Genomic DNA, 16,881 nt, shown 5'->3' on the forward strand with positions numbered 1-16,881 from the left:
GTTGATAGTCTCAGTTATGTAACAAGCCTTAGCTCTAGTGCAGGCTCTATGGTAGAGGTTTCTGGCACTACGATAAATTTCCTTTGTTAAAGGATCGTAATGTTGTCGCCACTTCCGCTCTAATGCCTTACACTTGGTTTTTTCTAGTTGTAATTCAGCATTGTACCAAGGGGCTGGGGGGCGATGAACATTGCCTCTGCACTTAGTAGCGGGCAAACAGATGTCGACTGCTCTCTCCAGCCAGGTATGGGCTTCACGCGCTATCGTTTCCATATCGGTGCCCAAGACGCATATCCAAACCAAGAGTCCCACTAGGGAAGAAATTACGCAAAATTCAGCGGGGGCGGCGGCGTGTGTTGTCGCCGGGCTGTGCGCTGATCGGGCTTCTGTAGGAGAAGTATCGATCGCACGTGTACACACACATTCAATCCATCATGTAACCATTGGCTCACAAACAACACAAAGAGCGAATATCGTAAGAGGATACAGCAGTACGTATGTCTCTGTTCAGGAAGTGGTTCCAGGCTGTTCAATCAGGATAGCGTCCATCTCGTGCGTAACAAGAAGAGGGGAAGAAATCGGGCCAAACCCCGACACAGTTCCGTCGCTGTCGCGGTCTTTCTCAGGGGTGAATAGGTGTGGTTGGCGTTCAAGGTCCGGAGCCAGGGGGGAGAGGTGTAGATCCGTCACCGCCTTCAGTGCGCCTCGTCGCTCTTTCATGATCTGCGTGAGGTTGGGTGAGCCCGATGGGGAGGAGGCCTGACTCTTGGACGAGCCCGTCTGGGTGCGCTTCGGACCTCGCTTCCTGGGTCGCCGCGGATCACTAGTTTGTTCTCTAGGGGGCCTGGCTCTGGGGATCAGCGGGCAGTGGAATTCAGCCCAGTCCTGTGCCTCATCCGCGTTGGTGAAGAAAAGGGCCTTTCCTTTGTGTAGCACCTTGAGGCGAGCCGGGAACAGCAGAGAGTATTGCACATCGTTCGCTTGGAGGCGCCTTTTAACGTCCAGAAAGGTGGGTCTCCGTTGTTGGATCTCTCGGGCACAGTCCGGAAACACCATGACTCGCTGGTCTTCCACCTGCAAGGGGCCCGCTGCCCGGGCCGCTCGGAGCACCGCATCTCGGTCTCGGAAGTGTAGGAACTTGGCCAGCATGGGACGCGGAGGAAGACCCGGTTTAGGTGCCCGGGCGGGGACCCTATGTGCCCTTTCGATGGAGAAGAACGCCGACCGCTCCGACTCGGGGGTGAAAGATCTTGTCCAAGACTCCATATAGGTCAGAGGGTACGAGTTCTCGATTCCCTCCGGTAGCCCCAGGACGCGAATGTTGCATCTCCTCGAGCGCCCCTCTAAATCCACTGTACGTTCCTCGAGGGTCGCTACCCGGCGCAGGATGTCCTGCATGTCCGTCGCTTGAGTCTTCACCTTGGGCAGTAACTCGGCTACAGCTCGCTCACCCTCTTTCACTCTGTCCGCCAATTTACGATGGTCATCGCGGATCAGGCTGATATCAGTCGTCAGGACTCCCAATCGTTCTTCCATCGAGAGTCTGGATAGTTCAATGGCTGCCAACACCTGATCCAGTTTCGCTGACAGCGTGGGGTCGGTGGGTGGGGTATTGCTCTGTGTCTAGGCCCTTGTTTGTGGCATGTTCTCAGGGGCCGTTTCAGGGACGGCGGCCGCCTGCTGGCCTCTCGGTTTCCCCATGGGATCGACGGGATGGGCCCCGTACCGCCGCGTAGTTAGAGGGGAAAGCAGGCGTCGGACAACAGGTTACCTGGGTGATAGTTGGCCTGTACGGGCTGGTCATACAGTTTGCACTGGTGCGGGGGTGAGGCAGAGACTCCTTCAGTGCTGTGTTCCCGGCTCCTCGGCGTGGCAGGCAGCAGAAGAGTCCGTAAGGAGCGGAGGCTGCGGGTGCCCCCCGGTGCGGATAGGCGACAGAGGACACCTGGGGGATGAAGATCAGGAGGGTCCGGAGCCGGAACGGGTCGACGGCCTGTGGTGACTGATGGCTGCGATGTAGGGGTCCTCCTTGTGCTGCAGAGTCCCGTCCCCTCCGCAGGGTGAGCGGTGAGTCAATGGCGGCCCAGGGGATATGCTGGAGGGTGCGGGGGGGTCCCGATGTGTTGGAGGGCCCTCAGTGGTATCCAGGTACCGCCCGGCTCGTCGCGGGGCCTCACGGGGGCCCGGGGACTGCGGTGGTGATGAGGTGGTGAGGGGGCCCCTCACAGTGGCACCCGCAGGTGTGCAGCGGCCGGCCAGTGACCAGGGAGGAGGCCGGTCGCACTTCACCCCCCTCGAGGCAGAGAACAGCACCCGGCAGGGTTTGCAAGCGACGGGCGCCTGTAAAGTTGTGGCGGTGATGAGGAGTCCCCGTTGCGGAGCGTCACCGCCGCCTCCCGGGGGGTTTCGCCGCCGGCGGCATCATGGGGAGGCCCGGGCCCGGCAACCAAGTCCCACCGGGCGCCATATTAGGGTCAGGCAGCCCGCGTCAGGAGCACTCAGGTCTCTCCGCTCCCACGGTCAGGGGGGGAAGGCGTTGGGCTATCCTCGGGGGGCCCCCAGGGGAGGCCTGGGGCCGTTGGGGCGGTGGTGTCAGGGACCCCCAGGGGGGGGGGGGGGCAAAAGGAGCGCAGACACTCACCTCCGCGGGAAGCTCCACAGGCGCTGGAAAGTCCGGGCGCCGCGCTGGCGGTGCGGCTGGTAGTGCCCCTCAGTCCTCGGTGGCCCGGCAGGTACCTGGCCGGGTGGGAGCGCCGGTGGGGTGAGGCTCCGGGTCGGTGGCCGCCATCTTGCGCATCAAGACGCGCTCGCAGGAGTGGGCCCAGCGGTCAGTGTATCCCCGGGAGTTAGCTGTGTCGCCCGGTCAGGAGCTTCGCCACTCTGGTCAGTGCGGATGGTCCTCGGTGTTCCGATCCAGAAGCGAGGGTGCAACTACGCCGAGTTCAGGGGATCGGAGACGCGGCCGCCATCTTGCGGTTCCGCCCACCGCTCCGGCAGACTCAGCGCCCCTCTTCGGTGCCGTGCTGGAGCGGCGGTCGTTGTGTCCGGGAAGGATGCCCACGGTGTGCCCGCTGTCGCCGGTGATTTTCTGTGTTGGCTGAGGCTCCCAGCGATTCCCAGGAACGGGCAGGATGCAAGCCCGATCGCGGAGCCTCAGCAACACACAGCCGCCATCGTGGCTTGCTAAGCCACGCCCCCAGTGCACACACGTTTAATGTGGATATTTTACATTCAGCCTTCAGACATTAAATTTAAATTTTTAGACAATGTTTGCGTGCTTAGAACAACGATTCCTTTACATTGTTAATGACTTACCTTCACACATGCACGTTCAATGTTATTACTTGCTTTGCCTTTATTAATAAAATAATTGTTTCCATCACACTCCATCCAACTTCGTCCATCCATTCATCTAATACATCCAGCCATCCATTCATCCACCCACTCCATACATCCATCCACACACTCCATCCATCCATCCATCCCACAACTCCATCCATCCATCCACCCAAAACTACCCATCCATTCATGTAACCACTCCATCCGTCACACAACATCCATCTATCACACTCCATCCATCCATCTACATCCACCGACAATTGGTCAATCCATTCATCCATCCATTCCCATCACTTCAATCATCCATCCATCCACCCACTCTGTCCATCAACTCTACTCTATCCCTCCATCACACGCACAAAGAACAGAGCATCACTCAGCAAAATATACACATTCTGCACCACTCACCACCACCTAAAAAAAAACAACCCCACACCAGCACTCTGCAACACCACGCAACACCACAGCATTACTCAAAAACAACACAGCATAAGTAAGCACAACAAGGTAAATACTAGCCAACACAACAGCAACACTCAAACCCAACACAGCATCACTCATCGCAACATCATAATCACTACACCCAACACCAGCATCACTGTGGTCCACACCAGCATTACTGAGAGCAGCATCGCCATCACTTACAACCACTCTACACCAACACAGCACCACTCAGCACCACCAAAGCATCAGGCAAAAACACACCAACATCACTACGCACCACTGCAACATCACTCATAGCCAACACTGCAACACTTAGCACCACCACAACATCACTCAAAACACCAATTATCACAACAAAAATAATTATGCAACGCCACATTATAACTACACATCACCACATTAAAAATCTAAACTCACACAGCAACACTCTGCAACACTACACCATCTCTCAGCAAGAAAAACAATATTTCCAGAAACAATTACATTTCAAACAGTAGAGGAGAATACAAATTAAAATATAACTAAAATAAACCAAATCGCAATTATGTAATAACACCAACATTACCAAGAAAAACAAAAGAAGGGCCAAATTACAAGCACTAGAAAAGTACGATTACGCCCAAAAAAAATAACGAATAAACAAAACAATGTATTCATCTAATGATGGATCAAATAACACGCCAAAAATAAAAGCCACACATTAATAACTTACTAACGAATAAACAACTCATAAAATTCTAATTAAAAGGCCAAACATGTACATACGCAGAAGAAAATAATCAAGTTACCCAAAAAAAAATACTTGGAAAAACGAACGGAAGTAAAACACTCATGTTATTAAAATTTCAAGACCAATACTGTACATACAATACCTGAAATAACCCAACACCTACTAAATACATACCGATTCAATATAAGCATGCCAATACTTTAATATATTAAATTATTAATACATAACAGCTCATAAACAAAGGAAAATACTATTTACAAACACGAAAAAAATACGCAAATTCAATAAATGTATGAAATTTACACATTAACAATAACTTTCAATCAATACATTGCTATACATTACATAAAAGTACATTAAAACATTGCCCATTCACAATTTAGAAAGTTCAATACATATTTAACTATACACTAAGTACATATGATAACACAAAAAAAGTAGCGATACACAAATGTCGAAGATTACTATTAAAGTCATAATTATGAAAAATAATCTCTACATAATCAATAATACTTTCCAATAATACACTAAATAATAATAAATATAAACTTACCTGTCAAACGACGCAGGAAATAGACCGGGACAACAACACGCCTTTCCCCCACGAAAGTTCCCGAAGATCTGGGAAATTCCCAATTGACGCATGTCAAACGCTACGTCACCAAACGTAGCGCTGCGATTGGATAAAGATTACGTCATACCTCAAACACATTCACACTACACTAAAAGACTAGAACGCTAAACACTAAACGTAAATCACGTAAAGGAAACACATAGCGTCCGCCATTTAAAAAAAACAATTTTTAAAAACAACGTTACAACACGAAAAATTAACACACAGAACACATACTTAAAAAATATATACATACACACACATGTTACAATAAAAAAATACATGCAACACACTAACACTCACACATCACATCTGACAATTACAATAAAACATCACACACAAAGCCTAACGCCACAACATATAATACACTAAATAACAAACATATACACAACAGCATTAATAGACACCATCACAGCTACACACCAACTCAACTCTGCAACACTCAAACAACACTCAACACCACCACATCAACATGTCTGCAACAGCACAGCACCACTCACAACTAATACAGCATTAGTCACCATCAAAAAAAATAAGTCAGCACAACGACAGCAACACTCAGTTACACCACAGCAACACTCAGCAAAACACATGCATCATTAAAAAACACAACAACATCAGTGTACAACACCACAGCAACACTCTGCACCAGCCCAGCATCACTCTGCAACACACCAGCATTACTTAGTGCAACACCAGCAACACTCAGCACCAACACATCATTCAGCACCACACAATTTTTTTTAAAAATAAAGCAATCCACAAAATACCTGAAACAATCAGCTAAAAAAACATTAACAATACCCATCACAACATTTACTATATGAACAACTGCATCACCACAACACTACTCAACAACACCACATCACTCAAAAAAACACAAAAAAATTTAAATAAAAAGACACAACAAAAATACATTATCAATCTTGCTGTCACTGAAACACCCTCACTCTACTACTCTACCACCCTCACTGTACAGACATCAATCTACCACTCGACAGCACTCTCTACCGCTTGCACGCCCTCACTGTACCTCAATCACTCTACTGCCCTCACACCATCACTCTATCCAACATCACTCTACAACTCAACAGCTCTTCCTCTACCACTCTATCACCCTCACTCTACCACCCTAACTATAACACTCTACCGCTCTCACTCTACCACCCTCACGCTATCAATCTACCTCGCTTACACCCGCAATGTACTACCGTCACTCTACCTCCCACACTCTACCGCCCTCACTTTACCACTCTACCACCCTCACGCACTCACTCTAATGCTCTCACTCTACCACCCTCACGGCCTTCACTCTACCATCCTCACTCTAACACTCTACCTCACACACTCTACAACTATTCCACCCTCACTCTAACACTCTACCACCCTCACTGTACCTATCTACCACCATCACTCTATCCCCCTCACTCTACCACTCTACCGCCCTCACCCTAACACTCTAACGCCCTCACTCAACCACCCACACTCAAAAACACTCACTCTACAACACTCACTCTATCCCCCTCATTCTAGCACACTCACTGTAACACCCTCACTGACTCTACCGCAATAACTCACTATACCGCCCTCTCTCACTCTACAACTCTCACTCACTCTACAACTCTCACTCACTCTACGAACATCAATCACTCTATCTCACTGACTCACTCTATCGGCCTCCCTCACTCTATCGCCGTCCATCACTCAATCGACCTTCATCACTCTACCACACTCCATCACTCTACCATCCTCAAACACTCCATCGCCCTTCCATGACTCCATCACCCTCCCTCACTCTATCACCCTCACTCTATCACCCTCACTCTATCACCCTCCCTCTAACGCTCTCCCTCTACCGTCCAACATCTATCGCCCTCACTCTATCTAACATAATCCCTCTATCTATCTATCGCACTCACTATAACTAGTGCAACAACATAGCATCACTCAGCACCACCACAGCATCACTCAGGGGCACCACACATCACTATGTGCAACAACAGCATCATTCAACCGCCACAGCATCACTTTTAGCCAAAACAACATCACTCACAGCAACAACACCATCAATATGTCCAACAATTCAACAACAACTTGTTCAAATATTTACTACCAATGTTTCAAAATGTATTAAAAATGTCAGAAAAATATGAATTTAATTAATTTGTCAGGTCAATACATGTAAGACAGGGGGGAACTATATATTGTACCTTTACTAATGCTATACATGTAACATGTGGAAAATTTAAAAGTATTGCCATTTCTAATATATTAAATAATACTTTTAATTTTAGCAAAAAATAAACAAACCTTTTCAACACCAAAAACACAAACTTTTCTATTGCGAGACCTATTGCATTTCCAATGCTTGTTGAGTTTGAGGTTGACTGTAGTCACGGACACTCTATCTTTGGTCTCCCAACCAATCTTGAGAGAGACTGTTGCCAGCACCTCTGCATGAGGCCAGTTCTGCGGTTTTGTGGAACTCTCTTGCGGGGCAGAGAAACTCTTTTGTTAATGTGGAAGGAGACAAAGCCGATTTCTTTTTGGGAAAGCATTCTAGGTGTTCGGTAAAGGGTTCCCAATGCTTTATTAACAGATTGTTGAACAGTCATGCCAAAAGCCCCTACCAGACCATCATCAAAGTAATATTCACCCTTGCAGTCTGTTAACAGCAGTAATTACCACGGAAATATAGGGAGAGCAGCCCATGAGTAATACACAGAAAATGTGGATTAGGGTGACTCCACAGGGATAGAACTCCTCTTGCTCAGCCAGTTATCAAGAATATCATGCAGTTCTCACTAGGGAAAAAATACGTCCATAAATGCGGATGGGAGCCGGGGCCTCCTGTTCTTACAGACAGGAGTCGACTAAAACAGCTGTGTCCAACTTCTGTGAAGTGGTGAGGGAGAACTGGCTATGGTCATAGAAAGAGGACTGCGTGTGATGCTTCACGTGTGCAGTCCGTGCTTCTACATGGGGAAGTCGGCAAGAGGTGTTGGCCTCACTAGGAGTCACGGACCAAAAGGATGGAGTCCATTGCAGTCTGCAGGAGGAGGGGTGATGAGAGGGAGCGGAACTTGAGCACCGGAGTAATAAGACTCATATACAGAGTCACTGCAAATTACCACTAAGAATCAAATAAGGAAATTGAGTAAGACTAAAATAAACATTATAAATACTTTTCACAATGGTTTACAAAAGCCATTCATGCGGCATAAAGCTGAGAGAGACTTAACTTGACTGCCGAGCAGCAAAGAAAGAGGCAGCAAGATGGTGTCTCTCAATTTTGTGGACATTGCGGGACAGTGATTTCTGGAATGGGGATGAGATGTTAAAGATGTGTATTTTGTGACTAGTGATTTTTTGTTTAATTGCTATTAATGTTCTAGTTGGCAGCTGTTTTGTTGCAGTAAAAGAAGAGAAGCATAATCTAAGCCTCCAGTCCTGACCTAGAATCTCTTATGTTTGTTCAACCCGACTCTTCCTCCCTTGATAAGATCTTTCTACAACTTAGACCCGTGGTCTAATGATTTTTCAATCTGCTGAAATACAAAAGGATTTTAAATAGGACACCCAGTTTTCCAGCTGTCCAGTTTTCCAATCTGACAGAAAACCATCTATTTTCGTCTCTGTATTTATTTTAAAATATAGATAAAAATGGATATTAGGTTGTTTTTTTAATAATTCTAAAGAATCAGTTCTGCCTGCCTTTAAGGGAGTTTTAAAAAAAGCATAGAAAGTTTTCTAATGAGACCTAAATTGCTATAAATGATCACAAAATATACACTAAAATGTACACTTTATCAGTAGAGAGTATTGATTTATCATTTATGGATATTCAGATAATTGACTGTCAGGCATTCTAGTAGGAGTGCATATTTGTCAGTTGAATAAATGAGGAAATATGCTGTTTTCAGCAAGTGCTATTTCCCCCAAAATAATATAACCACAGATAAAATGATCCAAAAAAAGTAAATATAGAAAAACCCCAGAAATATCAAAACAAATAAATACCATAAAACTGGTAGCCTTAAATCTTTACTAAATCACAAACTTTATCACAAGTATCTTGATTAATATAAAATGAGATTATTTATAAGGGTATTTTAGTACTTTAATGCTCCTGGAACGAGGTATTTCTCTACTATGATTTAGCGTCGCTCAGTGTGACCATTTTGATTTACATGCAGTTTGGGACACCCTAAGGTGGGTACTAATCTATATCTTTAATGCTTTGTGGCTCCTTGGAATAGCCAGTTTGCTTTGTAAACCACTTTGGTGCCATCAGCCACTTTTCTACAAAAGGTGGATTAGTGCCTTATTAGTGAGGTCATTTTATTTTTTACTTCTCTTTCATTTTAGCTTTGTGGATCCATTTTTGTGTATCATAATTTTACCGCTCACAGCTTAAAGCAGTTGATAATAGCACCACTAATAAAATATTCATAGTATTCATTATGCTTTGGATGTGACACTTCTTTTCTAACTATATTTCTTCTCTTGTCAGTGTCTCCAACACAGAAGTAAATGAGCTCCTTATAACTGTGACAAATGAATTCCTGCATGGTGTTGCTAAAGAAGTAATAATGGTGGAGAAAAGACATGTAGAAGCAGAAAGGCGCAGGGCTGAGGAGGAGAAGCGCAGTGCTGAGGAGGAGAAACGCAAGGCAGAGGAAGCCAGGTATGTTTGAGTAACCTTTCAGATAACACAACTTTGTATAGTTAATGTATCTCTCCAGAGAGAGGGACTGTCACATGACGTTGTATTTGTTTATGCTCTATTTTAAAAGTGTGACAAAAGGGGGTGGTGATGGACGGAGCATCTGAACCAATCAAACATTCAACCCAGTCAACAGATCTGGGTTTAATCCATCACCGTTCTTTAGCCCACTCTGCCACCCCAGTTCAGACATGGCCATATGCAAATCAGTCTGACCCTGTGCCTCATGGGAACAGTGCAGCCTGATCTGCCAAGCCATGCCTTCCCTGGACCGGAAACAAGCTTCTTAGGACCGGTTTCTGGCATTTCAGCCGCCTTCAACCAGGCTTGCTTGAATCCAGTGGCAAAGTGGGCAAGGGACTAACGTCTGAGCATACCCTGCCAACTCATGGCGAACAAAGCGGTACAAAAGGGGCTGGTGATGGACGGAGCATCTGAACCAATCAAACACTCACACCCAGTCAAAAGATCTGGGTTTAATCCATCACCGTTCTTTAGCCCACTCTGCCACCCCAGTTCAGACATGGCCATATGCAAATCAGTCTGACCCTGTGCCTCATGGGAACAGTCCAGCCCGAACTGCCAAGCCATGCCTTCCCTGAACCGGAAACAAGCTTCCTAGGACCGGTTTCTGGCATTTCAGCCGTCTTCAGCCAGGCTTGTTTGAATCCAGTGGCAAAGTGAGCAAGGGACTCACGTCTGAGCATACACTGCCAACTTTTCGACCGCTATTTTAAGTGTGAGCCATTAGTCATTCCTGCAAAGATTTATTTGATTTAATCAGAGGGCCCTGACTGTGGGTCTGGTTGTCTCATTCTGAACCATAGTCTCTTTTTGACTAGCCTTTGCCTGGAAAACCCAAATGAATCTGCCCCCTCTTAATTATCCTTCTGCTCTTCCCCTAACTCCCTTATCTTTTTTTGTCCTCTATGCAATCTTCTCCCGATCCTGGTTTTAATTCTCCTTTTTGGAACCTTGTTTTAACTCCTCTCATGATATTTTTCATGTTATATTACTCCTACCCTGTTTTACCATCCCTTCTTCCTTTCAATTTTGTTTCCCCACATGTCGATGTTTGACACATGCACACATAATCTTTTAGGTCTATCTACAAACTTGCCATTGCTTCCAAGAAATTGACTGTTTGAAAGGGTGTTAATGGGGCCCAGATCTCAATGGACAAGAAAGCACTTAGCAAAGTACCACAGGAAATGAACACAACACATCAGAGTTCAGCACAGTGGTCAATCCATGTTGCAAGGCAGAAGGACCGAAAGTGCCTGTGAGAACAGTACTTGGACAGAGAGCATGCAATATGCGCTGTCCAGCGTCCTGAACGTTTTCCGTGTACAATATAGCTTTTGTATCATGTTGAATCGTAGAACAGATTGAAATTGTGAAATTATTTTTAAAACATGAGAAGCCTTTTAGCTGCAGTATTTTATGATGTTTATATTTAATCATTTCCGATTAGAAGCAATGGTTTTATTTGATTTAACCTTTTTTGTTTGTTCAATATCTTTCTTATTTTAAAAAGTAAGAGTTCATACAATTATAATAGAATGCAATACAACAGAGCAAAATGGTCAATAAATAAGTAAAAACTCTAAGATAATAAAGACACCAAGATGGAAATCATGTCAGAAAAATAATGAGATCTCAAAAAGATTTGAATCAATATATAATATCCCAGGAATATCTCACACTAGATTGATAGCAAAAAATGTGTTATATTGCACAGAAACCAAACAATATCAGAATGAAAGGATGAAGAGAAAAAGAAAAGATAGAAAGAAGAAGGAACAAGGACAGAAAGGAAGAGAGAGAGGACGATAGATAAAGAGATAAATGAATGGATAGATAACTAGAAGGGGACACCTGCTGCAGTGGGGAAAATAAATCAAGAAGTAGAGACAAAAGGATATTGGGCTATCAACCCCTGAGAGGACAGTTTCATATATTTATCCAGTGACCTCCAAATAGTATTAGAGATGGAAGGAGTACAATGCTTCTCTTCAACAGAAGTATGGGCCCAACGAAGAAATGATACCCAAGCCCACCAAGTATGATAAGACAGGAGATTAGAGGATTCACACTCAGAATAATTTTGGCAGCAATAGATATAAGGAGATCTAATAGCTGCATATCAGTATCATCTAAGGGAAGAGGAGTACAAGCAGCCCACTGTCCCAATAAGATCATAGGTAACAAGAGCTCCAATGGAATATCAAAGATTAGTGATAAATGTTTCTGAACTAAATCCCAAAAGGATTGTAGTAACAAACATTCAAAAAACATATGTTGATGAGTGCCTGAGACCATATTGCAATTCCAGCAAAGATCATTATCCCTCAGCTTCAACTTGTATATGCGAGCAGTGGTCCAATGCAGAAGATTCATAGTAAAGAATTTAGATTGCATAAGAGAAGGAGCAATCTTATTCCGTAGTGAAACCTTTCCAATTAGCTGCTATGACTCTTGTGAGATATGTTTGAAAATATCAAAATGATATGACCATTTAGCTTGTGTAATAGTAACCTGTGTGGGATTTGGCACAGATAAAAATGTATATATTGTCGAGGCAGTATGACCTGAACGAGACCACATGAATAGAAGTGAAATAGAAACCGAGTCTGTACAGAGGGTCACTTTAGAGAGGGCAACCTTTAATTTAAAAAAATAATAGAAATCCATATTGTTAAGATTATATTTACTGGCCAAAGAAGAACAAGCATTTGCAATGCAACGGTCTAGGCTTTAGTTAAGCTTAAGAAATTCTTTTTGTAAATTAGGTCGCTTTTAGCTTTGCTTTTATTATTTTTTTTTAACGTTTATGTACATACCATGCATATGTATGTATATGTATACATGCATTAATATTGGTATTTATATAGATATGCAGTTGTTTATATATGTTTATATCTGTTTATATATATATATTTATACACATACATATGCATATATATATATATATATGCATATATATGCATGTTATGTACATGAAAGTTTTACAAACACTAATAAAAGTAAAGCTAAAAATCCACCTGATTACCAACAGAATTGCTTTAAGTGTAATAAAGATGAGACCTATTGCATTTTGAATGTTTTTTCAATAGTGCCTTTAGGCAAAGAGGAAAGGGTTGGAGTAAGGTCACGCTGTTTTTTCAGTGTGAGTAGTAGAGAGTGAGTAGTAGAGAGTGATTAGAGAGTGAGTAGTATTGAGTAGTAGAGAGTACTAGAGAGTAGTCGAGAGTGAGAAGACTGATGAATAGGGGGAGGTGGATGAATGATGGGTGGGTGGATGGATGTAGTTGCCAAAAGGTGGATGAACAGGCGGCCATGTCACGGGCATGGCTTTCACTATGATGACGTATGGTGACGTTTTTGGGTAATCCCGTGGTTTAAGGGGCATGTTTTTTTGTTGGTTTTTTTTGCCAATAATTTAGTAAATCCTTAACCATTCTTTAAAGGTTTTTTTTTGTTTGTTTGTTTTTTTGTAAGATGTTTATTGCACATTTCGCATAAGTAGTATACAAGTTTGCGCCTACAACCTTATTAGGCCGGCTACATAGTGGTGCAATACATGTAATACATTGATATTCGTACACAGCCCATCAGCCGACATCATTAGGACCGGCGGCGTGTCATGTAAAAGCATATATCAGTAATCAGAACTGTATACATTTCAGAGCCTGTCCATGTTCTTACATTTTATATTTTTTTAAATCGTACCAGAAACCTGTAATAAAACAACCTGTAGTTCCGTAAAGTCAAACACTGTGTCACAACATTCTTCCTCTGTTATAGTAAGTATGTATAACTCATCATTATATATTCCGTCGCGTATCATGGCTGTTCACTCCACACTGGTTATTCCGGCGTATGCTTTAGTAAGTAGTCACGCAAATACATCCAATAGTCCCTGGGGCGTGAACTAATCGGTAACTCCTCCTCATACGTGGCCAGTGTGTCACAACAGTACGTCAAATCTTCCAGCCAGCTTTTCATCTTCGGCCCTGCCTTACTATTCCAATGTAGGGAGACCCTCCTTTTCGCCATCAAAAGCGCTACCACACAGAACCTTCGCCGTGTCGCTCGCAGTTGCGGGACTATGCCTAACAAGCAGATCTTAGCTTCGCATTCTAGTGATACCCCTAACATGTCACTTAATGCCAGTGTCACCTGTTCCCAGTAATTAGCCACAGAGCCACAGTTCCATGCTAAATGCAGGAAGTCCGCATTTTCTTGCTTACACCGTACACATTTGGAATCGTCCCTTAACCCGTATCTGTGAAGCCTTTGTGGCGTATGGTACATTTGATGTATGTATTTGTAATGTATGATCCTTAGGTTCCCATTCGCTGGTAACATGCCAGTGAGTAGGCATGTGGTTTCCCAGTCCCCGTCTGACAATGCACCTCCCAGGACATCGCTCCATTTATCTCTCATCTAGTCTGTGTTTCCCCCAATGTCAGTTTGTATGCTTGTGTAGAGTCTGGACACTAGATGCGAGGCATTAGGCGTGGTGAGAAGCAGTTGTAAGGGAGACAGGTTCTGGGGTTCCTCCGGAAATGTGGGAAAATGCTCTTTGATCGCTCTCTGTAATCTATAGTAGTTAAAGTTAAATAATAATGTAGGGTTGCTAATGTAGTCTAATTTGTCTAGCGTTTGGTAGGTTCCTTCTTTATACAAATCTCCCAGCTTATCTATTCCGACGTTTCTTAGAAGGTCCATCCCAATCTTTTCTTGTGTGACTGATAGCGCCGGGTGGTGCGCTAGGGGGAGAGCTAGTGCATAGAGTGGGAGTCGTTTAGCCACCTTTCTCATCCGTCTCCATGCATCCGTTGTGGTGTTCACTGGGTTTATGTCACGGTCATGTAATCTGCCACGTCTGTGTGTCATTATGCTAGTTAAGGGAATCGGGTCTGCATCTCCAGCCTCCACCGCCACATGGGTCATGAATGGAATCTCGTGGTACCAGTAATGCGCAAATTGCGCTTGCGCGCATAAGTAATACAGATAGAGATCTGGTACTTTGAAACCCCCTTTAGCGTATGGTAGTGTCATCGTTTGCAAATCCAATCTCGCTTGTTTCCCTGCCCAAATTAGATTTAGTACTAGTTTCCTGATATTTCGGAATACCTCTGCTGGCGGCTTAATTGGGATATTATTAAACAAGTATAAGAACTTGGGGAGTATTACCATTTTCACAATTGCCACTCTGTCTGCTAGCGACAGTGGTAGCTTATTCCACCTTTTAATCTTGTTGTCTAATGTGGAGATCGCTCTCCCATTATTGGTTCGGATTACAAGTTCAGGGTCCCTGTGAAACCACACTCCTAAGTATTTGGTCGGTTCTTCCTGCCATTCAAGTGGATAATTCATGGCCGTTGAGTGTGTGCCATCTGTTAATGCCAGTATGAGGGACTTAGTCCAGTTGATCTGGAGCCCTGAGTGTTGGCCGAATTTGATATATTCGCGCAGTAGTGGGTTAAGGTGCTGTTCCGGATTTTTATCATAAAGCACCATATCGTCCGCGTACAGTGAGATATGAATCGGGCGTGCCGGTAGTTGTATGGCTGAGTAGTGGTGGTGCTGTCGAATTTTGCAGGCTAGGGGTTCCAGTACCAGAGCAAAAAGCATTGGGGAGAGTGGACATCCCTGCCTAGTGCCGCGACATATTGCGATTGGTTCTGATATGTGTTTGTTCACTCTAATGCGTGCTGTCAAATTTGTGTAGAGCATCGTGATCCATCCTATGAAGATCGGAGGAAAACCCATACTCACTAGCACTGCGTGTAAGAAAGGCCAATCTATCGTGTCGAACGCTTTGGCCGCATCCAATAAGACAGCCACAGCTTTTACTTCAGGTGCCAGATAATGAGCTAGCGCAAATAAAGTGCGCGTGTTATGTGTCGTTGACCTTTCCGGTATGAAGCCAGATTGGTCGGGTCTTATCAGGAGCGGCATGAGCGGTTTAAGTCTGTCAGCTAGTAGGCTGGCTATGATTTTGGTATCCACATTTATGAGGGATAGCGGGCGGTACGAGTCGCAGTATTCCTCCTCTTTGCCCGGTTTTAGTAATGCAATCAGTAAGGCTTCCCTCATGGATGCCGTAAGTGTCTGTGCCTCGTGTGCCTCCCCGTATAGTCTCACTAAATGTGGGGCCAACAGGTCCGCGAATGTTTTGTAAAACTCTATCGTGAAGCCATCGGGCCCTGGTGCTTTGCCATTCGGCAGACGCTTGATAGTATCCACTACATCCTCTACCGTGATAGGGCGAGCTAGATATTCTCTATGGCCGTCAGACAGCCATGCCAGTTCTACATCTGCCATGTAAGACAATAATTCCTCTTGTGGCAGCGAGGGGCGAGCTTCATATAGTTTGCGATATGTGTCCATAAATTCACCCATTATCCCTTGCATGTCATGTGTCATGTGTCCTGCACGGGTTCTGATAGCTGTGATGTGTTGTGGCGCGTGCCCGGTACATATCTTCTCGGCCAGGGCCCTACCCGACCGACCCGCCTCACCGTATCGCCTAGCCGTTTTACGTTTGTGGATATATTGAAGCTCATCTGCAGCAAACTGCCGGTGCTCAGTTAGGAGAACCTGTATTTCCCCCAGCACTGCCGTATCCCTTGTTTGTGTATATCTTTGTTCTAGTGCGTGTATTGCGCTCTCGCGCGTTTTTAATTGTTGCCTAATGTCTCTTAATATGCCCGTAGTCGTGCTAATGCACACCCCTCGCAATGTAGCTTTGAAAGCTTCCCATAATAGGCATGGGCTGTCCGTCGTGGGGCTTTTTAGGTCAAAATAGTCTACAATTGCTTTATGTATGGTGTCTGCATACACTGGGTCGCGTAGGGCTACTGCATTAAATCTCCAAGTAAATGGCGGAGGTGCATACCTTGGTATTTCAGTCTCCAATACCACCGGGCTGTGGTCAGATAGTGTTCGAGGGAGGTGTTTTATGTGTGTCACCCATGACGTTACCTCCTGTGTGGCCAGCCAGTAGTCCAGTCTAGA

At 44.9% G+C, this 16,881-nt stretch overlaps 1 protein-coding gene across 1 annotated transcript in view; it reads left to right on the forward strand.

The window, feature by feature from the left end:
• MCM3AP (minichromosome maintenance complex component 3 associated protein) overlaps positions 1-16,881 on the forward strand; it is a 642,417-nt gene that overhangs the window by 329,181 nt on the left and 296,355 nt on the right. The window contains exon 15 of the mRNA XM_078681440.1: positions 9,640-9,813. Coding sequence (XP_078537566.1) covers positions 9,640-9,813 — 174 coding nt within the window. The remainder of the gene's footprint in view (positions 1-9,639; positions 9,814-16,881) is intronic.

This window comes from Lissotriton helveticus, chromosome 3_1, assembly GCF_964261635.1.
Source record: "Lissotriton helveticus chromosome 3_1, aLisHel1.1, whole genome shotgun sequence".
Classification (NCBI taxonomy): Eukaryota; Metazoa; Chordata; class Amphibia; order Caudata; family Salamandridae; genus Lissotriton; species Lissotriton helveticus.